This window comes from Heloderma suspectum, chromosome 4, assembly GCF_057233095.1.
Source record: "Heloderma suspectum isolate Gila_16-S chromosome 4, 16-S_ref, whole genome shotgun sequence".
In the NCBI taxonomy this organism is placed as follows: Eukaryota; Metazoa; Chordata; class Lepidosauria; order Squamata; family Helodermatidae; genus Heloderma; species Heloderma suspectum.
This window is the reverse complement of record NC_139461.1, coordinates 129,884,435-129,911,696: the sequence shown is the minus strand read 5'-3', so window position 1 is coordinate 129,911,696 and position 27,262 is coordinate 129,884,435. Positions and strand designations below refer to the sequence as shown.

The window sequence follows — 27,262 nt, the reverse complement described above, 5'->3', positions numbered from 1 at the left end:
ATACCATTACAGACAGGATACAAATGACTAAAAAGAACAACAGTAACAGAGGCAGTGAAACAAAGGAGGACTAGGCCAGTGTGAACATTGAAGTTGCTCCCGAGAAGATCCCCTGTATGGACACTCACCCAAAATGGTGCCAGAGATGTTCTAGGGACCAACTTTAATGCTCACACTGGTTCAGCTGCTACAATGAGAAGATGTAGCCACCAAAGCATTGGTTTGGTCCTTTAACTTTTATGAGATATGGAAATGCTTGTGACTGCAGCTATGGTATCAGCTAAAGATCAATTTGAGTTCAGTCAATGATAGCACAAGAAAATGTTTTCCTTACAATGAGAATTACTGTTGCACTTTATCTTGTGTGTAGGATGCATACTAGGACAGCTTCCTATGTTGACAATCTTCTAAAAGGAGATTAATATCTGTGCAACAAAAATTATGTAAATTATTATACAATTGGTCTTTCTGTCATGAGTACATCAGTTGGGCAGCAACCCAATCTGTATATGCACAGCTGAAAATTCACTCATTAAACACTCCGTAAGTTACAATTTAATACGTGACAATTAATTTTTGCTTAGGGAAGGGTCCTTGGAGGAAATGCACATATTATTTCAAGACTATCAGGTAAATGTTAGAAAAAATGTGTTGTTGTTGTTGTTGTTCAGTTGTTCAGTCGTGTCCGACTCTTCGTGACCCCATGGACCATAGCACGCCAGACCTTCCTGTCCTGCGCTCTTTCCCGGAGCGTAAAGTCTATATATGTTTACTAGTATTTTTTATAGAAAAAATACTAGTAAACATATATAGACTAACTGTAAATCTGTTTACAATGTTTTACTCTTTTAAAAAGATGGATGCAATCCAGAGAAATACACACTTTATTCTGTCTCATAGGCATTATAATGCTTGATCTGACTTGTGGTTATAATCCAGCTAAGTTAACCACTTTTCAGCTTAATTTATTTACATGGGAGAGTTACACACATGCTGAAATCTCACCCACACAGAAGTCCTTCACTTGGTCTGTTTCACAGTTCACACCCAATATGTTTAGGAGCTGTTCTAATTTTGCCTATCTCTTTTCCTTTCTTGTTTGCAATCTGACTATGTTCCATTTTTAAAGTGTTAGAAATTTGTCACTGCATCTGGTTGCTATTGTCATAGCACCAAATAAGAGCCCTGGATTTGCATGCATTTCAAATTTTAAACCTTGAAGAAGAACAAAGACCCTACTGTACAAATTGGCGAGACTAGTAAAACAGTTTCAAAGTTGACTTGACACTATTAAATAATCCTATCTTTGGCAGATCGTTCATAGGATTGAAACCTGGAGAATGTATGCCCCGAGACTCACAATACATTAGCAAATTCTACTATTCACAGAAAGTCCTAATAATTCCAGGAACCCAAGAGTCAACAGTGATTTCTCTCACATTTCCAGAAAACCTCCTTCTAAGAGAATTGTGTTGAGAAACTATCTCTCTTTAGAGTAGAAGGAAATATTTGGAAAGCAGGGCATTTAATTATTCATTCCAAATATAGAAAAAATGACTCCCATCACTATTTATTAACAGCTCTGAAAGACAAGCAACAGTTCTGCCATGAAACAAAAACAAAAAAAGGGGGGGGAGAATCAGTTGGACTATTGAGATAGACAGCAAATGGCCAAAAAACCCTAAGCCAAATAGCAAATGGAAAGCTAAGAACAAAATTATACAATGGTCACCTGAATCTCAACCTTTTGGTGGCACTTCATTTCCTCTCTGTCAGCCCTAAACGTATGGATCTGTCTGAGATATGGAGAATTTAACACAAGTGATGCTGGCAATGCCCTGCCCTGTTTCCACTCTTTTAGGGTTGGCGGAGAATTTCTCCACGAATCTTCGGGAGGCCGAGTGCTGACGCATTCGGCCCCCCGAAAGTGTTGGGGAAATTCTCCGCCGGCCGCCAGACCCCCCCCCCCCCCGGGATGGGACTTAACTTCGGCGAATGTCCCTCTCGGCAGCGGATCCTGGCAGCGTTTCAGCGGCGTTTTGGCGGGGGCGGCGGCCGGTCTCCCAACCGGCTGCCGCCACCGCCATTGCAAAAAAAAAAGTAAAGTGAAAAACAACAACACACACACCCGTGATAGGCTACGTAATGATTTACGTAGCCTATCACAGCTAGATTTCCAAAGTCAGCCATGATAGGCTACGTAAATCGTCACGTAGACTATCGCGGGTGACTTTGAAAAAAAAAAAAAAGCGCGTACGGAAATGGCGGCGGAATAATTTGTATTCCTTATTTTGGCACGTCTAGTCTACATAAAGATTTACGTAGACTGTGGCGAAAATAAGGGAACGCTATTTGCGTTGCCCTTATTTTTGCCGTAGTCTACGTAAATCTTTACGTAGACTAGATGTGCCAAACTGAGGAACGCAAATGGCGGTCCCCATGGGAGCCGCCATTTGCGTACGCGCTTTTTTTTTTTTCAAAGTCACCCGTGATAGGCTACGTGACGGTTTACATAGCCTATCACGGCTGACTTTGGAAATCTAGCCGTGATAGGCTACGTAAATCGTTATGTAGCCTATCACGGGTGTGTGTGTGTGTGTGTGTTTACTTTTTTTTTTGCGGCCGGGTAGACGGGGCACTCCTACCCGGCCTGAATTTCGCCAGTGAGGGATGGGGCGCCTCCCCCCCGGCCTGAATTTCGGCCGGGCGAGGTGGGGCGCCTCCCCCCCCTCGCCTGAACTTCGGGGGGAGAACCGAAGTGCCTCCCCCCCACCGCGAAGCAAGCTGCGGGACGAGTAAGTCCCTTTTGTCCATCCCTACTCTTCATGCTCTATCTGCATCTGTGTGTAAGGTACGAGATGTTTCAAGTCAAGGTAGGCCTCTGGAGGCCGGAACCAGGGACCTATTCCCTGTGTCACCATAGCAGTAGAGAGCGCTGCTCTGTTGCACTTAGGTGCCACCACTGCAGATGACCAGAGGGTGGTACTGCAACTCCCACCTCAGCAGATAAGGCGCCAATTAGGGATGTACGAAAGTGACTTACCTTTCGCGGATTATGTTGATGGTGGGGGGGAGGCGTTCCGTCCCTCCCCCCGGAATCTTTGACGGCGGGGGAGGCAATCCGTTCTTCCCCCCCGGAATCCTCCATGGCAGGCTGTGCTCCGCGGCAGCTCTGTGGAGCAGCCGGCCAGGCCCAGCCCAGCCCAGAGACATCCGCAGCCGGATGTCCGGCCGTGGAGGGCTCTGGGGAAAAAAAACAAAAAAAAAACCATTTGCGTTCCTTATTTTTGGCCGTCTGAATCTACGTAAATATTTACATAGACTATGACGGTGAAAATAAAGGGGAATGCAAATAGCGTAGCGGGCGCTATTTGCGTCCCTTTTTGATTCACCGTTTTAGCCTACGTAAATCTTTACGTAGGCTAAAACAGCTAATCAAAAAGGGACGCAAATAGCGCCCGCTACGCTATTTGCGTTCCCCTTTATTTTCGCCATCATAGTCTACATAAATAATTACGTAGACTAAGACGGCCAAAAATAAGGAACGCAAATGGCGGGCGGCTGCAGCCGCCACCACTTGCGTACGCAGTTTTGTTTTGTTTTTAAACCCACCCAGCCATGACAGGCTACATAAAGATTTATGTAGCCTATCACGTCGTGTTTTTTTTTTTTTTAAACCCAGCCATGATAGGCTACGTAAATTTTTACGTAGCCTATCACGTCTTTTTTTTTTTTTTTAACAAGACTGGAAATGGCGGCGGCAGCTGGTCAGAAGACCAGCCGCTGCAGCCGCCACCGCCGCCGAAGCCGCCACCAGAGCCGCCGCTGCCCGGAAGATCCGCCCCAGGTAAGTCTCGTCCCAGGGGGGATCCGCAAGGGGGCGGGGGGGTGGCAGGCCATTCCACCACAGAGTTCGGGGCCTCACCGAGATCCATGGCAGAATTCTCTGCCATCCCTAGCACCAATAGGTTTATAAATCCACTTAGTGGCCTGGCACCTAACTCTGAGCAATTCATCTTTTGATACTGTCCCTACCTGCATTTCTGCTGAACTGGTCCCTGCCTCGCAGTTCTTTGCTTGCTGGCTGACCAACCTGCCTATCTGCCTGCCAGCCTGCTTGCCTGCCAAGCTCATGTCTCTGCCTTGTTCTCCTCCTCCAGACCACCAGCCTTGACTTCCTGTTCCACAAGCCCTTTCTATAAAAAGTCAGTAGTAATCATATACTCAGTCAGACAGTTGATCAGTCTTTCATAGCCAGATAACATCTCTGCCAAACATCCCTGCCAAGTAGGGATGGCGGAGAATTTCTCCCCGAATCTTCGGGAAGCCAAGCGCCGACGCATTCGGCCCCCCGAAGTTGGTTGGGAAATTCTCCGCCGGCCCCCCGCCCGCCCCCCCGGAAGGGACTTACCTTCAGCAAATGTCCCTCTCGGCGGCAGATCCCAGCGGAGGTTCAGCAGCGGTTCAGCGCGGGCGGGGGCGGCGGCCGGTCTCCCGACAAGCTGCCGCCACCGCCATTGCAAAAAAAAAATAACTAAAGTAAAAAAAAACAAAAAACACCCGTGATAGGCTACGTGACGATTTACGTAGCCTATCACGGCTGACTTTGGAAATCTAGCCATGATAGGCTACGTAAATCGTCACGTAGCCTATCACGGGGACTTTTTTTTTTTCACTTTTTGTTTCGCGGCCGGGGAGACGGGGTGCTTCTCCCCGGCCTGAATTTCGGCCGGGTGAGGCGGGGCGCCTCCCCCACTGGCCTGAATTTTGGCCGGGTGAGGCGGGACGCCTCCCCCCCCTCGCCTGAACTTCAGGGGGAGAAGCGAAGCGCCTCCCCCCCCACCGCGAAGCCAAACTGCGAAAAGGTAAGTGACTTTCGTAGATCCCTACTGCCAAGCATTCCCTTTCTCTAAACAGTACCAACAAAAGAAAATGAAAACTTGATCTTTGGACAGATCTAAGAACATCAGAAATTCCCTCTTGAAACTTCAATGGATTAATTGAATCAAATTATCAACTAAACACTGCAACCACAATATCCATATCTATGACGTTATATAGTGTAAATCATATGTCTCCACAGAAGTATGTAACCTAGGTCCTCCGACATGCAGAGCATGTGCTTACCACTGAGCTACTACGGCCCTAGCTGGAGGGATCAGAACCTGTAACTGCTCACTCCAAAGCCAGCCTCTTTTTTTCTCTCTGAGTGATGCTAGCTGAGCTATGCTCTCTTTGAAAGGCCACACATGATCACCCCTTTCACCACTCAGTTAGCAGCAGAACCTGTGAGCAAGCAGAGTAAAGTTCCAGTGCTCATTTCTCCAGGGAGACCGGCCATGTGCCTAAAATAGGTTTCCCTTCCTTCCCTGTTGCTGACTGCTAGCTTCAGTCTACTATGTGCTAAGCACAGCTTGTGCAGCTGCTTTATACTGAGACAGACCACTGGTCAATCTAGTTCAGTACTGTCTACTCTGACTCGCAGCTGCTCTGCAAGGCCTGGGAGCTCTTTTCCAATCCTGCTATCTAAGCTACTTTTAACTGGACATCCCAGAGACCAAGGGTATAACTGGATGTTTAAACTCACCCCATTGGCACCATCCCATTCCCCTGCTGAGCCACCTTTCTGCACAAAATGGTGGCTTGACCTTATCCGTAAACCCTATTTTGTGTAAATGGTGGCCATAAAGACCATTTATGCCTGTAATGTTGCATAAATGGGCCTCTTTACGGCCACCATTTCTGTAAAATGGGTCTTTGCAGAAGAGTCTGAGCCACCATTTTGTGCAGAATGGCGACTCAGTGGAGCAAGAGTCCACTCCAGTCCAGGGCGCTGAGCTGACAGTAATCCACCGAGCTTGAGCCCCCAACTGGACTCCACCACCATCCCTATGGGGAGGAAACATAGTGGTCGGAAAACAACAACATAATGAAGGGGTCCCCCCCCAATATGGAGGTGTCATGGCAAGAAGAGTTTCCCCTGTTAAAATTTCTGTCAGTTGTGTAGCCATAAAAATGTAGTGAAGACACCCTGGACAAAAACAAAAACTGGCAAGCCTAGAGGATCTGTCAAAGGCCTAACAGGGACAGAAATCTCATGTTGCGCCTTCCAAATGACCCTGGTGCTTCAAACGGCAGAAATTAACTAAGGTGCACCATGTCAAGGTACCTAGAAGTAGGGATGGCGGAGAATTTCTCCACAAATCTCGGGGCGGCCGAATGCCAACGCATTCGGCCCCCCGAAATTGTTGGTGAAATTCTCCGCCGTCCCCCCCCCCCCAGGATGGGCTTACCTCCCTCAAATGTCCCTCTTGGCGGCAGGTCCCGGCAGGAGTTCGGGGGAGTTTTGTCAGGAGCGGGGGCGGGGGCGGCAGCCGGTCTTCCGACCGGCTGCCGCTACCGCCATTACAAAATAAAGTAAAAAAAACCACACACACCCATGATAGGCTACGTGACGATTTACGTAGCCTATCACGGCTGACTTTGGAAATCTAGCCATGATAGGCTACGTTAATCGTTACGTAGCCTATCACGGGTGTGTTTTTTTTTAACTTTTGTATTTTGCGGCCAGGGAGACGGGGCGCTTCTCCCCGGCCTGAATTCTGGCCAGGCGAGGCGGGGCGCCTCCCTCCCCAGCCTGAATTTCGGCTGGGTGAGGCGGGGCGCCTCCCTCCCCGGCCTGAACTTCGGGGGGAGAACCAAAGCACCTCCCCCCCACCGCGAAGGAAGCTGCGGGACCAGGTAAGTCCCTTTCGTCCATCTAAAAGCACACCATAACAGGCATCTCAAGAAAGGGAGACAAACCGCCGGCTCAGTGATGGAGAAAAGCCTATGGAATCAACAGCATATCAACTCAGTTTCTCATATATTCTTCTTACCCATATCAGACATCTCTGGCACAGTAACGATGTAAGGTCCATCTGTAAATTTGGGTGCGTTGTCATTGATGTCTTGTACTTTGATAATAAACTCCGATTCAGGCTCAAGTGGCTTGTTTGTCCGTCTGTCGATAGCCTGGGCATGCAGCACATAGTGTGTCTTCTTTTCTCGGTCTAAGCTTTTGGTTGAATGGATGTCCCCCGTTGTGTCATCAATAATAAAGATAGTCCCAGCTCCTTCACCTGTAAGGATGTATTTGACCGATCCATCACCCTTGTCAGAATTGGAGTGCAGCTGTAAAACACAGATACATAATATGTAATATACTACTTCATTGTCACACAAGCTTGTCCACTGAAGGGCAGGAGAAAAATATTTATTCCATCAGCACTACAGTCATACGCTTTTGCCAGTATGAGCACACCTGATCCAAAATGGCCCTTGGATTAGTCAAACCATGAGATCAAAACATCAGAAATACGACAAAGGAAGTTGTTTGTCCGTGTTAATTCTTATCCTTACCCTGGGGAGAAAGGGCTAAAAAGAAAATAAGGGGGCAAAACAACATGGTCCATAGTGTATTTGAAGGTTTCAAGAGAGATTTAAGGGGGGGGGGTTTCTTGCAGAAACAGGAAATGACCCCACTGACTCCCAGCATAGGTAGATGGTCATTGTAAGGCAAGGTGATCCAGTATAAGCCTCCAAATTTCTTTACTGAGCAGACTGCATCTTGTATTGAGCTGTTGGAGGAATTGGCCAGCAAGCTGACTCCTAACTCAGTCAACATATGGAAAGGGCCAGGGAACAGCATCTACTGGTCTACATCTCTCTAAGGGAACTATACATCCTTTGAGATGGCTCAAAAATGAGGTACTTAGCAGCGTAAGTTTACAGTAAGTCATGTAGCTTCGAACTCTTTCACCAAAATAAAACTTGACCTGCTCTTTAAGTGATCACAGAACACATCACTGAAATGACTTCAACCAATTGTCTTTCCCCAAGCTCCTCCTTTAGCAAGCTCTAACACAGGAGTGGCCCACAGACTTCTCACAGATTATGAAGCAATCTTAGCCTGCATATTGTCGTTCTGCTTATTTAATTTATATGCAGAGTACATCATGAGAAACGCCGGGTTGGATGAATCACAGGTTGGAATTAAGATTGCCAGGAGAATTATCAACAACCTCAGATACACAGACGATACCACCCTAATGGCAGAAAGTGAGGAGGATCTAAAGAGCCTCTTGCTGAGGGTGAAAGAGGAGAGTGCAAAAGCTGGTTTGAAACTCAACATTAAAAAAATTAAAATCATGGCATCTGGCCCCATCACTTCCTGGCATATAGAAGGGGAAGAAATAGAAGCAGTGACAGATTTTACTTTCTTGGGCTCCAAGATCACCGCAGACGGTGACTGTAGCCATGAAATTAAAAGACGCTTGCTCCTTGGGAGGAAAGCTATGGCAAACCTAGACAGCATAGTAAGAACCAGAGACATCACCTTGCTGACAAAGGTTCGGATAATCAAAGCTATGGTTTTTCCAGTAGTAATGTATGGCTGTGAGAGCTGGACTATAAGGAAGGCTGAGCGCCGAAGAATCGATGCTTTCAAACTGTGGTGCTGGAGAAGACTCTTACGAGTCCCCTGGACTGCAAGGAGGTCAAATCAGTCAATCCTAAAGGAAATCAACCCTGAGTGCTCATTGGAAGGACAGATACTGAAGCTGAAGCTCAAATATTTTGGCCACCTAACGCAAAGAGAAAAGTCACTAGAAAAGACTCTGATGCTCGGAAAGATTGAAGGCAAAAGGAGAAGGGGATGGCAGAGGATGAGATGGCTAGATAGCATCACCGATGCAATGAATATGGACCTGATAGGGATGTACGAAAGTCACTTACCTTTTAACGAAATGTGGTTCGAGGTGGGGGGGAGGCGCTCCGTCCCTCCCCCCCGAAATTCTGGCCGGGGGGGAGGCATTCTGTCCCTCCCCCCCGAAATTCTGGCCAGGGGGGGAGGTGCTCCATCCTTCCCCCCCCCAAATCCTGGCCGGCCGGGTCCACAAACGGTGGAGGCCGTAGCCGCCACCGTTTGCGTCCCTGCAGTCAGCCGTGATAGGCTACGTAAATGTTTATGTAGCCTATCACGGCTGAGTAAAAAAACAAAAAACAAAAAACGCACATATGCAAATGGAGGTGCCCATGGGTGCTGCCATTTGTGTTCCTTATTTTGGCACGTCTAGTCTACGTAAACATTTACGTAGACTACGGTGAAAATAAGGGGAACGCAAATAGCGTAGACGCTGCGCTATTTGCGGTCCCCTTATTTTCGCCGACTAGACGTGCCAAAATAAGGAACGCAAATGGCGGCACCCATGGGCGCCTCCATTTGCGTATGCGCATTTTTTGTTTTTGTTTTTACTCAGCCGTGATAGGCTACGTAAACATTTACGTAGCCTATCGCGGTATTTTTTAAAAATCTAGCTGTGATAGGCTATGTAAATCTTTCCATAGCCTATCACTTTTTGTGTGTGTGTGTTTTTTTACTGGAAATGGCGGCGGCAGCAGCCAGTCGGAAGACCGGCCACCACCGCCATCGCCAGGAGGATTCGCCCAACTTAAGTCCCATCCCAGGGGGGGCGGGGGGGCAGACCGTTTCACCACCGATTTCAGGGGGGCTGAACGTGCTGGCATTTGGCCTCCCCGAGATTCGTGGCGAAATTCTCTGACATTCACTGGCATTCGGCCTCCCCGAGATTCGTGGCGAAATTCTCTGAGATCCCTACGAGCACACTCCGGGAGACAGCGCAGGACAGGAAGGCCTGGCATGCTATGGTCCATGGGGTCACGAAGAGTTGGACACGACTGAACGACTGAACAACAAGAAAGCCCTCCCAAAATGTTTTCAAGATATAGGGAATAGAGGTTCCATGCTAGGAAATTACAGCTCTCTTTTGGATTTTATTTGTGTGCAAGTGGAAAAAAGCCAAGGATGTTCAACATAGGCAAATCTGCCTTCAAAAGAGGCAACTTCTAAAAAAATGTGGGGATTGGTAAAAAGGAAGATGAAAGGGAAAGTCAAGAGAACTAAATCTCTTCAGAACACTTCGGAGTTATTCAAAACAACAGTAATATGTCAGCTACAAGGTATGCTGCAGATTAGGAAAGGTACCACCAAATCCAACATGGTTCATGGACCAAGTCAAGGAAGCTATTACAGAACTGCTGTAACAATTTATCTTCCATATTTTTTTACTATTCTCATTCAATCTGATAGAAAAGAAATTGCTCTTGATAAAAAAAAATCAAAGAAGAACATTTCAATGAATTTTTTTGTCAGTGGGTTGCAGGGTTCTTGAGCTTACCTTAGTTACAAGGTGGCTAGATGGAGGAGTGAACATCTGGTCTTTCATTGTAGAATAATCTCTCTGGTGGTCTGCAGCCTTGCCAGCTTCCTGCACTTGAATTAAAGCCCAGGGGAAGATGTCATATGGTAACTTGTCCCATGGCGCTTTTTCAGATCAGGAAGTGCTGGCAGCTGGGGAAGCAGGAGAGCCATGGAGAGATGTGTAATAGATGTACGTGGCCACCTTGCAACAATAAGGCACACTCAAAAGCACCACCAAAAGGAATTTAAAACAAATCCTAACGTGCCTTGAAAATGAAGCAGAAAAATGAAAGCCTCTTTTGTGGAGGAAAAAAACAACAACTTTCAGTATGGTAGAAGACAGATTTTGGCACAGCACTATTAGCGGCATGAAGGCTTCTTCAGAAAATGGAAGTCTTGCCCAGGTGAGAACAAAAAGAACACAACCTTTAGCGGAAGACATGAAAGCAGACAACAAGGGATGCAAAAAGGGAATTTGTGGAACATATTGCTAATAACATTAAGGCCAACAATAAAACATTATTTAAATACCTGAGAAGCAGAAACTGGCTAGGGATACAGTTGGACCATTGGATGACAAAGGAGTGAAAGGTGTGCTAAATGAGGATAAGGAAATTGCAGAGAAGCTGAATGAATTATTTGCATCTGCCTTAAGGTGTAGGACAGATACCCTTGACTTTTTCAAGAAGGGAGTTTGAAGAACTGAGGCAAATAGTGGTGTCAAAAGATTAAATTCTAGGCCTTATTGACAAACTAAGAATTAAAAAATCCAGACCGTATCCACCTGCAAACTCTTAAAGAACTCAAATGTGACATTGTTGATCTTCTAACAAAAATATGTATCATATCCCTAAGATCAGTCTCAGTACCTGAGGACTGGAAAGTGGTCAATGTAAACTGGTGTTAGTCTCACTGGCCCTTTAAATGTGTGGACTCCCTTATATGTGTGAAGGGGGCTAAACATAAATCCCTTCATGGATCACTGCCTTGTTGTGGCAAAGGGGCTTGCCATAACTCAGTGAAGCCATAAGCTATGCCATGCAGGGCCACCCAAGACGGACAGGTCATGGCAGAGAGTTCTGACAAAATGTGGTCCACTGGAGAAGGAAATGGCAACCCACTCCAGTATTCTTGCCAAGAAAACCCCATGGAATGAGCCCCTCAGGTCGGAAGGTGTCCAATATACTACTGGGGAAGAGCAGAGGGTATTTCCAAGTAGCGCCAGAAAGAGTGAAGCGGCTGGGCCAAACCCGAAAGGACACTCAGCTGTGGATGTGTCTGGTGGTGAAAAGAAATCCGATGCTGTAAAGAACAATATTGTTTAGGAACCTGGAATGTCAGATCAATGAATCAAGGTAAGCTGGAGGTGGTCAAACATGAGATGGCAAGATTGAACATCGACATCTTGGGAATCAGCGAACTAAAATGGACAGGCATGGGCGAATTTAATTCAGGTGACCATCGTATCTACTATTATGGGCAAGAATCCCACAGAAGAAATGGAGTAGCACTCATGGTCAACAAAAGGGTGGGAAAAGCAGTACTGGGGTACAATCTTAAAAATGATAGAATGATCTCAGTACGAATCCGAGGCAAACCATTCAACATCACAGTAATTCAAGTCTATGCCCCAACCACTGAGGCCGAAGAAGCTGAGGTTGATCGGTTCTATGAAGACCTACAACACCTTCTAGAACTAACACCAAAAAAAGATGTCCTCTTCATCATAGGGGATTGGAATGCTAAAGTAGGAAGTCAAGAAATCACTGGGATAACAGGCAGGCATGGCCTTGGTGTACAAAATGAAGCAGGACAAAAGCTAATAGAGTTTTGCCAAGAGAACAAGCTGATCACAGCAAACACTCTTTTCCAACAGCACAAGAGACGACTGTACACATGGACATCACCAGATGGTCAATATCGAAATCAGATTGATTATGTACTTTGCAGCCAAAGATGGAGAAGCTCCATACAGTCAGTAAAAACAAGACCTGGAGCTGACTGTGGCTCACATCATGAGCTGCTTCTTGCAAAATTTCAGCTTAAATTGAAGAACGTAGGGAAAACTACTAAACCATTCAGGTATGACCTAAATCATATCCCTTATGAATATACAGTGGAGGTGAGGAATAGATTTCAGGGATTAGACCTGATAGACAGAGTGCCTGAGGAACTATGGACAGAGGTCCGTAACATTGTTCAGGAGGCAGCAACTCAATCCATCCCAAAGAAAAAGAAATGCAAGAAAGCCAAGTGGCTGTCTGATGTAGGGGTGGACGAAAGTCCCTTACCTGTCGTCGAAGGATGTTCGCGGTGGGGGGGAGGCGCTTCGCTGCTCCCCCCGTGAAGTTCAGGCCGGGGGGGGAGGCTTCCCGCCTCGCCCCGGCCGAAATTCAGGCCGTGGGGGAGGCTTCCCGCCTCGCCCCGGCCGAAATTCAGGCCGGGGAGGAGGCTTCCCGCCTCGCCCGGCCGCGAACGCGAAAGTTTATATAAAAAAAAAGCCCCCTGATAGGCTATGTGACGATTAACGTAGCCTATCACGGCTAGATCTAAAAAGTCAGCCGTGATAGGCTACGTCAATCGTCACGTAGCCTATCATGGGTGACTTAAAAAAAAAAAGCGTGTACACTAATGGCGGCCCCCATAGGGAGCCGCCATTCCCGTTCCTTATTTGGTCGCTGTAGTCTATGTAAACATTTACGTAGACTACAGCGACCAAATAAGGAACGGGAATGGCGGCTCCCTATGGGGGCCGCCATTATCCGTAAGCGCTTTTTTTTTTTTTTTTTTAAGTCACCCGTGATAGGCTACGTGACGATTCACGTAGCCTATCACGGCTGACTTTGCAAATCTAGCTGTGATAGGCTACGTGAATCGTCACGTAGCCTATCAGGGGGCTTTTTTTTTTTCTTTTATTGCAATGGCGGCGGCGGCAGCCGGTCAAAAGACCGGCTGCCACTCCTGCCCCGCTCAAACACCCGCCGAACCGCCGGCCGGACCCGCCACCGGGAGGGACATTCGGCGAAGGTAAGTCCCGTCCTGGGGGGGGGGCGGGGGGCGGGGGGGGTGCGGAGGATTTCTCCCCGAAACTTGTTCGGGGGGCCGAACACGTTGGCGCTCGGCCCCCCGAAGTTTCGGGGAGAAATTCTCCGCCATCCCTAGTCTGATGCGGCTTTACAAGTAGCTGAGGAAAGAAGGGAAGCAAAAAGCAAGGGAGAAAGGGGAAGATATATCCAACTGAATGCAGAGTTCCAGAGAATAGCAAGGAGAGACAAGAAGGCCTTCTTAAATGAACAATGCAAGGAAATCGAGGAAAACAACAGAATGGGAAAGACTAGAGATCTCTCAAGAAAATTGGAGATCTCAAGGGAACGTTTTGTGCAAAGACAGGCATGATAAGGGACAAAGAAGGCAGGGACCTAACAGAAGCAGATGAGATGAAGAAGAGGTGGAAAGAATACACAGAAGAACTATACAGGAAAGATCTGAATGTCCTTGATAGCCATGATAGTGCGGTCACTGAACTTGAGCGGACATCCTAGAGAGTGAAGTCAAGTGGGCCTTAGGAAGCATTAGTAACAACAAAGCTAGCGGAGATGACAGTATTCCAGCTGAGCTATTTAAAGTCCTAAAAGATGATGCTGTTAAAGTGCTGCATTCAATATGCCAACAAATTTGGAACACTCAACAATGGCCGCAAGACTGGAAAAGGTCAGTTTACATTCCAATTCCAAAGAAGGGCAATGCCAAAGAGTGTTCAAACTACCACACAACTGCACTCATTTCACATGCCAGCAAGGTGATGCTCAAAATCCTACAAGCTAGGCTTCAGCAGTATGCGAATCGAGAACTACCGGAAGTACAAGCTGGGTTTCGAAGAGGCAGAAGAACTAGAGATCAAATCACCAACATTCGCTGCATCATGGAGAAAGCAAGAGAATTCCAGAAAAACGTCTATTTCTGCTTCATTGACTACGCTAAAGCCTTTGATTGTGTGGATCACAACAAACTCTGGCAAATTCTTAAAGAGGGAGTACCAGACCACCTTACCTGTCTCCTGAGAAACCTGTACGAGGGTCAAGAAGCAACAGTAAGAACCAGACATGGAACAACCGATTGGTTCAAAATTGGGAAAGGAGTACGACAAGGCTGCATATTGTCACCCTGCTTATTTAACTTAAATGCAGAGTACATCATGAGAAATGCCGGGTTGGATGAATCAGAGGTCGGAATTAAGATTGCCCGGAGAATTATCAACAACCTCCGATATGCAGACGATACCACCCTAATGGCAGAAAGTGAAGAGGATCTAAAGAGCCTCTTGTTGAGGGTGAAAGAGGAGAGTGAAAAAGCTGGTTTGAAACTCAATATTAAAAAAATGAAGATCATGGCATCTGGCCCCATCACTTCCTGGCATATAGAAGGGGAAGAAATGGAAGCAGTGACAGATTTTTACTTTCTTGGGCTCCAAGATCACCGCAGACGGTGACTGTAGCCATGAAATTAAAAGACGCTTGCTCCTTGTGAGGAAAGCTATGGCAAACCTAGACAGCATAGTAAGAAGCAGAGACATCACCTTGCTGACAAACATCCGTCTAATCAAAGCTATGGTTTTCTCAGTAGTAATGTATGGCTGTGAGAGCTGGACTATAAGGAAGGCTGAGCGCCGAAGAATTGATGCTTTCGAACTGTGGTGCTGGAGAAGACTCTTACGAGTCCCCTGGACTGCAAGGAGGTCAAATCAGTCAATCCTAAAGGAAATCAACCCTGAGTGCTCATTGGAAGGACAGATACTGAAGCTGAAGCTCAAACATTTTGGCCACCTAATGCGAAGAGAAAACTCTCTGGAAAAGACCCTGATGCTGGGAAAGACTGAAAGCAAAAGGAGAAGGAGACGGCAGAGGATGAGATGGCTAGATAGCATCACCGATGCAATGAATATGAACTTGAGCACGCTCCAGGAGAGAGCACAGGACAGGAAGGCCTGGCGTGCTATGGTCCATGGGGTCACGAAGAGTCAGACACGACTGAACAACTGAACAACAACTCCCTTATATGTGTGAAGGGGGCTAAACAGACCTCTGGAACTCCCAGCTGAGTATGTACTCAGATGTAAGCCCTGTTAATTTCAACGGGATGTACTACCAGGTAAGGGTGTACAGGATTAAAGCCTTTGTCTTCTCAGCTGAAATTACCCAAGGATTTGTTAATGGAAAACCTACACAGGGTTAAAAAAAAAAAAAAAAAGACAGGCAGAAAATACAATGGGTTAGAGATGTAGAACCTGAGAAATTCTTGTCTTCAAATGTATTTTTTATACTCCATTTGTAAAGCAGCTGCTGAAATAAAGTGCTGGAGGCGCCTCTATTCTTTTCTCTTGATAAACTTTGCTACAGCAAAATATTCTGATTTTTGGTCTTGAATTTCCGAAGACAGAATCCTAACTATGAAAAAGGAAAAGATTTTGCATGATTTTCTTTTTGAAAACAACAACTCAGTCCCTTCTCTGAGTCCCAGGGTTAGTATTTTATGTTTCAATTAAGGTAAAATAGAAAGAAATATGATATCAACATAGGTATTGCTATTAGCAAGTTCCTACAGTATGTGTGTGTGTGTGTGTGTGTGTGTGTGTGTGTGTATATATATATATATATATATATATATGACTCTTCACATAGAAATCACTTCACACATTTTCCAACTCTCTTGCTATATAAGTGAGACCAGATGGTGCTCCCATGAGCCTATTGCTAACCGTCTGAAGCAAAAAGGAAGGATGGTTTGAAGGTTGTTGTTATTGTTGTTTTTTTACCTCAAAGGAATTCATTCCATCTGCTCTGCCCTTACAAAACAATAATAAAAACCTAGTCAACACATTTTCTGAACACATACTAAAAGTGTGTGGGTCAATTAGCTAGTTGGGTTTTTTTTAAAGGAAGTATCTGAACTTCTGATTAGGGCTTTGCATGCCAGTTTCGAGCACCTTGTTCATTTCTCTGTGTTTAAAGTCTCTGTAATGATGGCATAAAAAGGTTTTCTGACAGTAAGTCCCATCAGAAGCACTTTAGGGGCCACTTTACATATGCATGTACAACACTTGATCCCATGTTTGAAGCCACAGGGGGGTGGGAGTGAAATAAATGAGAGGGTTTCAGTTTAAATTAGTCTAGACCCAGCAGAGCGGAGGACAGGAAGGCCTGGCATGCTATGGTCCATGGGGTCACGAAGAGTTGGACACGACTTAACGATTGAGCAACAGCAAAACTATTTGCTTACAAGCTGGAATCAGTACATTCACACTTTGAAATCATTACAGTTCATTATCAATCCTTACCATGAAATGAATGGTTACTATAACTGAAGTCAAAACCATTAATTGATGCTTATTTATGTGGTTATTTATTTTAAAACATGTATATCCCACCTTTTCTCCTAGGAGTTCAAAGTGGCTAAATAGTGATGATAATGATGATGATGATATAAAAATTAACAAAAACATCATTTCAATGTATATGTTAAACATTAGGCATTAACATATATTACCATTGTGCCATTCAATTATTTGGCCTATTTCCAGCTTCTAATCCTGCTGAGGACAGAGCTGTTGGCAGATCTGGAAGAAGCCTTAGCTGGGAGACACTTGGATAGACTAGAGTAGACAGCTTCCTGTTACACTAAGGCTTTCATTGGCTTCAGGCTTCGCTTGTTGGAGGAAGAGGAAGGCACCTTTGCAACTGCCTGCTTCTCCCAGATGCACAAACACCTCTGGCCTCAGTCAAGTGACTTTTTGCAATACTGGTGCAACAGAATGCTGGCATCTGTGTAGCATCCTGGAATAGATTTATATCCACTCAAGAGAAGTAGGGCACTTATGAGTCCACCTGAAAAGAAGTGGGATGGCATCGCACCCCACTTTGAACCACCCCACCCCACTATAAACCACGCCACCCCACTTTGAACACTGACTCAAATCCATGCAACCAAATGCCTGCCATCTGACAATGTGATCTGACACCACCGACAGTCATTATTTATTTATTTTATTTAAACATTTGTATCCAGCCCTATAGCATTAAGATCTCAGGGCAGCATACAGATAAAATCAATTTAAACAGTATAAAACAATAAATAATTCAAACAGCTAAAAGCATATTACAGCTAATACCAATTAGAAAATCTAAAACAATAAAACAGTTAAAACAGCGTGCAACTTTAGCGAATTCAATTAGCCTTCAAAGGCTTTGGTGAAAAGCCATGTTTTAACTTGGCACCAAAATGAAACCAATGTCTGTGCCAATCGGGCCTCCAGTGGGAGGGCATTCCACAGCCAGGGTGCCACAACAGAAAAGGCCCTCTCCCACATCCCACCATAGCATACGTCTCACACTGGTGGGATGCAGAGGAAGGGCCCTCCAAGAGATCTCAATCATAGGCTAGGCATATATAGGGAGAGGCACTCCCTCAAATATCAAGGTCCCAGGATGCTTAGGGCTTTATTTGCACCTGTAAATCCCCCAAAGATGTATGTGAATGTGTGAATCAGTCCTGTATAGCAGTGCAGCAAATTGAAAAATTCAGACTGTTGGTATGCTATTTGCTATGCAAGCTTTATTTCATTTTTTTTTTCACATGAGTTCCAGGAGGCAGGGAGTTGCTATAATCGTTGCAGCTTTATTGATGAATAACTGAGACTGTGAGATCTTCAATAGCGAATCCATGCAACCAAACAGATGTGTTGTGAATATGGAATTGTGGGCTCATGCATGCGAACATCAAGATATGGCAAATTGGTCATGGGATTGCATTGCACAGCAACATGCCCAACCCACATTTATGACCATGACTCCATGCATCACAAGACTGACGCCACACCCCATCACCTAGCACAGAGTTTTCTGAATTGCAATATTTGTATACATGTATGCAGAATAAATACTAAAAAAAGCCTTAAGAAGTCATCAAGACAGAACTATAGAGAAATTATTGTATACACCCACATCCACAATGTATGTCCAATGAAAATAATAAAGGGAGTGGCTGTGGCATTTTAAAACACAGTTTTCTTACCCTCTCTCACTACCTTTCAAATTTTATGGAACCATGCACATCTAGGAGGAGCCACTGGTTTACACAATTTATCAACAGTATTTTTTTGCAACTGTGAAAAAGGTGCTTTCTTAAGGCCAGGTCCCAAAGACACATGCAACTAGTCCCATATGCCAACGAGGCTTTGGACACTCAAACGATTGCAGAACAGGTCTATTGGGGGTGGGGGAATGTATCCTGTTCAAAGAAAAACAGAAATCCTACTGGGCATGCTGAAGGCATAAGACACAAGGCACACCCAAAGCAGCTCTTTGGATCCTAGTGACCATCAATGGTTTTTAAACCACATCACTTGCAAATCTGAGCAGTATATTAAGGCTGCAATCCTAAACACACTTAGGGCACAATCCTATGTATGCTGAGAGAGAATAAGCCCTACAACTCTCAGCAACCCCCAGCCAGCATCCCCCAGCCAACCCTTACTGGAGTAAACCCCACTGAATTACAGCATAGCATTGCATTTAATCAATTTAAACAGATAGACTATGTTCTCTAGCCACCAACTGACATTTTAGACCTAGTGTTGGGATTAGGGATATATGTGAATTTCGCTCCTGTGTGCAAATCATGCAAACATGTCCTGTTAGCACGCCCAAATGGGAACATGAGCAGGAACACAATTGTTGGGAAATGTTCACAATTTGAATTTCATGAGCTTACGTTCATGTTCGCAAGTATGCATATGCACAAGTGCATACTTGCATAAATCCCCACCCCCCAAAATCTGCATCTTCACACTGTAGTCTTTTTTTTTTGGGGGGGGGACATTTTAGATTGGGATAAATGCACTTTTTGAAAAGTGTGTGTGTGTGCGTGTATGGGAGAAATGCACACTTTTAAAAATGCACATTTTTCCCAATCAAAAACATGCATTCTTTTCCTTTAACCCCCCCCCAAAACTTTTGGGAATGGAAACGAGGTGAAATAAGCTTTGCGGAAGAATCCGGAGAACCTCATTGAGCTCAAACATTACATATTTGTCCATCCCTAGCTGAGACAGATATGCCAATATTCTGACTTTATCCTTACTTGCCTGAAATTCTATCCGATCTGAAATAGAAGAAACTGAATATAATAGCTTCAAAGAAAGTAAAACCTGTTGTGTCCCCTTTTATCAACTCAAGAGCGCTTCAGTTTTTGACATCTCTAATAACGGTTTGGCTTTAGAATGATTTATGATGGCTCTTCAATCTTTAACTGCCCCTTTTCTTCTGTGCATGACTAACCTAGAGAGAAGGAACAAACCTAAGTGCTCTCTGCATTTTGGCGAATGTTCAAGTTCTTCTTTCTCAGGTCCAGTTAGTTGCCTCCTTTTATTTTCTTTCATTATCTGGGGATTCATGAAATGAAACAGTTCTTAATGCAATAAAACAGTGTGTTTTTATAGCTCAAGCTATTGTTTGTTTGTATCAGATACCTGATGAGAAATGTTTCTGAAATAAAGCTGGAGAGAAAGAAATCCACCACAGCAGTGAGCTGATGTGTAAAATGCACAGAGAAAAAAGGGACAAGAAAGTCCACATGGTCTAGAGTAGGGATGTACGGACTGTTTAAAATCCACTCCATCTGTGTTTTGCAGATTGTCAGGCACCTTTTATTCCATCGTCTGCTCATAGACGGATGCGAATATTTTTTTTGTCATGCAGAAAAATATGCAAATAAGTATTTACATAATTTACCTCAATACATAACATTTAGCGTATTGTCCCCATTCCCTCCTCAGCAGAAACTTGCCTATTTTCCTATGAATTTATATGTGTACATTTTGGGAAAGGGAACAAAAAATGATCCAAACGTCCACGGACTCTACGCAGTGGATTCCACAGGTCGGATTTTTAGAAATCCAAGCTCATTTTAGTCTGTCTCGAATTTCTCCAGCATCCTTGGTCTAGAGCAGTGTTACCCAACATGGATGATGGGTCCAACACATTTGGAAGGCATCAGGATCTCAACCCCTCATTCTCAGAGGATGAGCCTCCTGAGTTAACAGATCAGGGAAAGGGATCATTTATGGAAGGGTATTTCCACCTCCTCAGGACCTAGTACTCCAGGAAGGCCCAAGGGACCAGCTCTTCTGTGTCCAGAGGAGGTTGTGTTGCCATGTTACGAGGATTCTAGCTACCAAGATGCCACTGTGCCACAGCTGCTTCTGTGTCATCACAACCCAAGACCCCTTTAAGGGTGAAAGCCTCCATCAATAAGGAGGTAGGGCTAACCAGCCTAAAGGAAGCCAAAACCATAATTAAGGCTCAGTCACAATCTGCTGCTTGCTAGCAAGCTTGCCAGACACTGGAAAGCTTGTCCGGCTTCCAGCCCTTGGATGGAGCTCTCTGTGGTGCTGCTCTATTTCCTGTCTCTCTAGGAAAATGACTTCTGCTGGGTCAAAATCCTCTGAACCTGACTTGACCCAAATCCTCACTGCAAACCAGACCTCACAGTGCCCAACAATGCTAGGCTCTCATTGCAACAGGGCTCACTGGCTGATACACAGGTTGGGGAAAGCTGGTTTAGTGGATAAACCGTTGGGCTTAAAAACATGGGTGAATCAGATGTTTTCCTTGCATCTCTTCCCCCCGCCCCAGCTCCACACCCTACACATTACTTCCTGATGGCCACCCTTTATATAGATTGAATGTTTTGATGCATGAAGAGATTTTGAATGATCCACAGCTGTACAGAAACTTATACATAGCTTAAACATGAAAGTTATTGTGTAGCCTTGGTAAATTACTGTCTCTCATCTATCCCATAGGTCAGGGCTGGGCAGAAAGCAGATCTCCAGATGTTTTGGAGTTCAACTCCCTGAATTCCTAACCGTTGGTGAAAGCCAGTGTGATGCAGTGGTTAGAGTGTTGGAACAGGATTTGGGAGATCCAGGTTTTAGTCCCATATCACCCATGAAGCTCACTGGATGAGTTTGGGCCAGTCGCTGACTTTCAGCCTAAGGCTTAAGACTTTCAGCCTAAAGACTTTCAGCCACAACAGGATTGTTGTGAGGATAAAATGGAGATGAGGAGGGCCATGTAAGCTACCTTGGATCCCTTGTATATATAAATGTAATAAATAAATAAAATTGGCCATGCAGGCAGGAGCTTCAAGGAATTGAAGTCCAAAACATCTGGAGGTCTACCTTCTGTCCACCTCTTTTATAGGTCATCAGGAAGGTCATTAAGAGGCAGGAATATTTTTAATACATTCAGAGTGTATTAAAAAGACAAGACAGGGGAAAAATAATTGATACATATGGTGTACAATAATTATACACTATACATTCACGGAGAGTTTTTCTTTTATCCTTCCAGATGCTCATTTGGACTTAAGTTCTTCAGTCTCTTAAAACTTTATTTTCTACCCGAAACTGCCAAGTATCAGCATATAAGCCATCAGTATTTATCATTATCTTCTGCTGTTGCAGTTTAACTTTCACCAAACTTTAGGTATGGACACGATCCACAGGAGTTTCTCCTGCACAAGCCCACTTGACTAGAACTAGTGCTAACACAATATTTCAGCTGTAATATGGGCACCAGTCCTTATAGTGGAATGGATTGTGTGTCTGTTGTTTTATTTATGGAACAGAGAGCTCTAAAAACAAAACCTAAGAAGAGTCCTCCTGGTTGCAACCCAAAGATCCATCTAGTGCAACATGCTGTTTTCCATGGTAGCCAACCAAATGCCTCTTGGAAATCCACACATAGGACATGAAGACAATAAATAGCTCAATCCAGCTGTTGTTCCCCAACAACTGATATTCAGGGGCATACTGCCTCTCAATTGGAAGATACCAAGTAGCACCTAACATATTAACATAACCTTCCCTAATTTGTACCCCACCCCACCCCGACCATTGTTTCAGTCCATAACATTCACCATGCTGACTGGAGCAGTTGGGAGATGAAGTCCAAAATATCTGGAGGGCACCAGTTTGGGGAAGGCTGTATTAACACAACCTTCTCCAAGCTGGTACTCCTCAGATGTGCTTGACTACAGCTCTCATCATTCCCAGCCAAAAGATGCATCGGTTACCATGCACACTGCTGCAACATTTAAAAGCCAGGAATTTGCATTTGCAGATGATGAGCTTTATTTCCATTCCCAAATTCACACATTAACTATGAGAGCACCCACTTTGTGCAGAATGTATGAATTAATCACTATAATAGGAAAGAAAGATTTGACACCACCACCAATTGCCGTGCTTCTGTTGTTATGTACTGAAGCTAATTTCTAATTTCCTCAGAATCCAGCCGGAACAAAGAGACACAGCTAAAGTGCAAGTAGTAATGCTGCCATTCAATTCCACAGGGCTTTAGATATTAATGTAAACAGGTTAATCTGGCTAAAACCAGATTAGTTTTGCAAGACTAAGTTGCATCTGAGGCAATTAAATCCCACAGACTGCATTGTGACTAATGTGAGTGCCAATGTCCCTGTGGAAAAGGCTCACACATAATACTAAAAGCAGGAAAGCTGAACTAGAAACTGCTTGAAAAGTGAATGAGAACCAATATATAAATTAAACAGTGAGGGGGTGGGTTTGAGAAAGTGGCAGACAATTCTTGTATGGCCTTGGGAGAGAAAAGGAACAGCAAACAGCTTTAACTCAGGCCTGCAAGCTAAATGCATCCTACCAGCCTTGCAAGATGATCAACCAGCAGATCTGCACAACTTCTTAAGAACCCACAAGAGCCGTGATTAAGGATGTACAATCCGATGGCAAAACACGTGAACATGCCCTGTTCGCAACGCTGTACATAAGCGTGAGCAGAACACTGACGATGTTCGTGAACTGGTACTCACATTTGGAAAATATGTAAATATGGATGAGAAAATGCTTACAATTGTGCAACTTTAAAAACGCAGCATTTCATACTTTAGTCTATGGAGGAAATTTGCAAAACTTTGGACATTTGTGCAACTTTGGGATTGTTTTGTGCAACTTTCATGTTCAATTTTGAGCAATTTTCTGTTTGTGCAAAATGAACAGTAATTGCTAATGTGAGCACGAATTGAGGAGACGAGCACCAAGCTGATGTTCAGTGAATCTTGGTGAACTTGAACAGAACTTGTTCACCCACTCCTAGCCTCAAGTGACCTCCTTTTGTTGTCTACTAGGACAAAAAGGGGTGGGGTGATCATAGGAAGTTGTCTTGTACCAAGTCAGACAGCTGGTCTATCTAGTTCAATATTAGTTAGGGGTAAGCAACATCATGTGTACACCCGGACACTTTTCTTGGTGCCCACCAAGGTGCCTTACTCCTCCCACTTTTTTTTTTTTAAGTAACGTATTTTCTAACTGGCAGCTAGGATCACTGTGCTGAAACTGTGGGTTCAAATATGTTGTTTAAGATGTTAGGGCTCAAACACCACCTCTGCCTTGCACTTAGTCTTTGGGGCAGGTTACTTGTCTTTTGCTATGCCTCCCATGGCAGCCATTTTGTGGTAGTGCTCATGACAGTTTCTTAAATTGCCAAATGTGCCCACAGCCCCAAAAGGTTAGCTACCCCTGTTATTAGCTATGCCAGTCTTGTCCTCCAGATCCAGGCTTTCAGACAGCCTTACCTGGAAACACTAGAGATTGAACCTGAGACCTCATGCTTGCAAAGCCTGTGCTTTACCACTGAACCACAGCCAAGAACTTGGCAGGCTGCTATGTGTGTGTATATATACACACGCATGCACACAAACACACACACACGTGCACACAAACACACACACACGTCTCACACAGACATATAGTTGTGTTCACCTCAGTAGGTCACAAGTTATGTAGGCTGGATTTAAGTATTTCTTTTACTGACTGACAGGGTTTCAGTGTTCCTTGTTTTGCCTTTCTTCTTTTCTCCCATTATTCTGGATTCCGCTCATCCCCTCGCCTCCTTTTTAAACATTGCAAAGAAGAAAAATAACAGACGTTTCCTGGAAGAAATCACAGCATTGCTCAAGCCACCTGCCTTTGCCACTCCATTAATCAGATTTCAGGAAGGTCATCCAGTGTGCTCCCTCGACATGCACACAGCTCCCCAAACATGCCCACTCACCCAAGCAGCAGAAATCCCAGGGTTACTGCAGGTCTTTGATCTCCTGCCATATGGCAACCCTAGCATGTGCTTATGCTCAACAAAAGGGATTAGCATTAAAGAACAAGGATCCAGACAGGCACATTCAGGCCAGCTTCAGTCAGTGGCTATGTAGCAGGACTCCTGGCAACCAACTGCATCAACATTCCAATAATGCAGACGCAAAGGAAATAGGCTATATAGGCTAATGCATGAAATTGCAAAGATATGCTCCCCTTTGGCTACTCACCGCACAAATGCAATCAAGCGGCTTTCTTGAACTATTTATGTACAGTAGACATAGCATGTAATTTTATGAAAATGCTAATGTACTGAAACAGTGGCGAAAAATCATGAGGCCCACTCTACTAAATAAGATAAATAATATATAATAAGACTCCAGCTTGATAGCGCTAAAATGCACAGAGATAAGTCCTCAGGTTCTGCCTCAGTTCTCTTCCTCAGTGGCTTGGAAATGGTGGACCTTGTGTATGTGTCTCGCATCCCTGTTGGTCCATGAGGACAGAGCTGTTTTTGCTGCCTTGGAAGCTCTAATATCTCCCTCCGATATCAGAGCTTCCCCCATGTGTGATAGAACTTTGCCTCAGGGCACAATCCTATCTAGATAGGCATCCGCCTCTGAACTCAGAGACGACCTATCCAAAGCAAGGCAGGAGAAGCACGGGGGGGATCATTCCCTCCACGCCTCTCCTGCTCTGCTTTTTCTGCTAGACAGCTGTTTTCGGCTGTCTAGACGGGGGGGGGCAAGCAGGAGTGAACGCTTCTGCCACGCATTAAAAACGTGGTTGTTCAGGCAGGCATTTGGGGTGGGTAAGAGTATTTTTTATGATGTTTTTAATGTAGAATCTTTATTTGTTTTAACTGTTTTGTTGTTGTACATCACCCAGAGTGGCTGGGTGACCAGCCAGATGGGTGATTAATAAATTAAACAAATAAATAAACAAACAAACAAATAAATAAAATGCTGCTGTACAACACATAGAATGTGTCGTACAAGCAGATCCGCTCTCCCTGCCCCAGAACACCCCCAGCCCCGCCCCTTTTCAGCCACTCCGCACCCCTCTTCCAAGTGCAGGGGACAGGGCTTCTCCAAAGTGGCAGGAGGTCTGTTTTCCAGGAACCGACCTCGGACGGTTCTTGGAAAACAGCATATCCTATGGCTGTCTAGCCACTGTCTAGCAACCATAGGATTGCTTCCTCCTTCACTTAATTTGTTTTGTTCCCACTGTCAGGAGTGCTCCTGAGTGCAGGGAGTGGGAGAGTAGTTCAGATTCTGAAGAAGAGCCACCAGACATGGGGGAGTTATGTTCCCAGGCTAGTCCAGACATGGCTAGGCAGGCTTCTCAGGTTTCAAAGGTCCAGATGGAGGAGGAAGGTCCCTCTTCACCCCCCGTGAGAGACAGCGAACAGGGAGAGGTGGTGTTTGGCAAGTCTGAATTAATAGATGCAAGGCACAGACACAGAGCCAAGAGGGAGAAGGCCGGGGCAGAACTTAGAAGGTCTACCCGATTCGCCCTGCGTGAACAGCAGCACTTAGAAGCCTCACAAGGAAGAGAGAGAGAACTCCCCCCACCCCTTAACTTAGGCTAGTGAGTCCACCTTTCTTTCAAATGGCAGGCAACTTTCATAGCTACCTTTTGAGCCCCCTGAAGGCATTTCCTTGCAGACACAGTCACTGAGAATTTTCATCTGTATGAGTCTTTGTGGTAATGGATTAAAAGCTGCAGATTGAAGCCTCTTGTCTGTGTTTGATTTGGCGTTTGAAGTTCAGTGTGGGTAAAAGGAATCCTGACACCCACTTTGCCGATCAAATGCCTATTTTACAATAGTTTCAGTGCAGATTTTTGACTTGAAAGGAGGTTCTAAATGATGCTTTTGGATTGGGTAAACTGGAGCCCATGGGGAATAATATATTCCAAATTACTTTTTTTGAATGCCTTATCCCAGAGGTCCTACTTAGCTAGCAGTGATGATAAAAAAAAAAAAAATGCAAGTCATGCTGTTCAGTGGGTTAATGACCCTGGCAGTCCGGCTAATGCTTATGTGGCTGGGAGAGAGGCTCACACACTAGCTATCATGCTAGTTCACTGAACTTTATTGAACTGTGTTCTGGGCCTGTGTTTGGTGCTAGGACTGCCCCACAGACACCACAACTCCTTATGAAAATGGGAAAAAAGAGGTAAAATGCAAAGGTAAACATTTTTATTGCCATGGTAACAATTAAGCAATGGCATTTTATCTTCCCTCATCCTGATGTTCTCAGACCTCTTAAGGCTAGTCCATGTCCTTGCCCCTAGAATAAGGCCTACAGGCAGCTTCTCCACATAGCTTCATGGGAGGGGGAACCCCAACCATGGTGGCCTCTCTTCAGAATTACAGGCCATTCATTTCTCCTCAAGTGGCAAAGTTCAACCTGCTCCCAGCATCACATTGGCTCATTTCTGTTCCTGCTTGTCCTCCTTCCCTTGGGTGGTCTTGCTCTCCCTTTGAGACCAGCCCAACCCTGTTTGGTAGTGTCCCCTTCTCTGCCAGCAGTTTCTCCACCCAGCAACATGGTCTGACCTCTCTTCCAACTTCTTCTGGGTATACCTGTGGCCTAGCAGTTCCCATAAGTGATCTCAATACTACAGGCCATGGTCAAACACAGTAGGCATGCAGAGGCATGGTGTTTGGGAACAAGTGGATGATAAACCGATCCCTGGCAAAAAAAGCTTATACTTAATCCCAAACTCCAGTGTCTGAAGCCATTTCCTTCTAAATAAACCCTTGATTTCTTTCTATGGAGGCAGGGGCAGACTCAGAAGGCCACTGATGG

The 27,262-nt window shown here is 45.0% G+C and overlaps 1 protein-coding gene across 1 annotated transcript in view; it reads right to left on the bottom strand.

The window, feature by feature from the left end:
* CDH18 (cadherin 18) overlaps positions 1–27,262 on the bottom strand; it is a 401,711-nt gene that overhangs the window by 202,002 nt on the left and 172,447 nt on the right. The window contains exon 4 of the mRNA XM_084850558.1: positions 6,879–7,173. Within this exon, the coding sequence (XP_084706684.1) occupies positions 6,879–7,173 (295 nt within the window). The remainder of the gene's footprint in view (positions 1–6,878; positions 7,174–27,262) is intronic.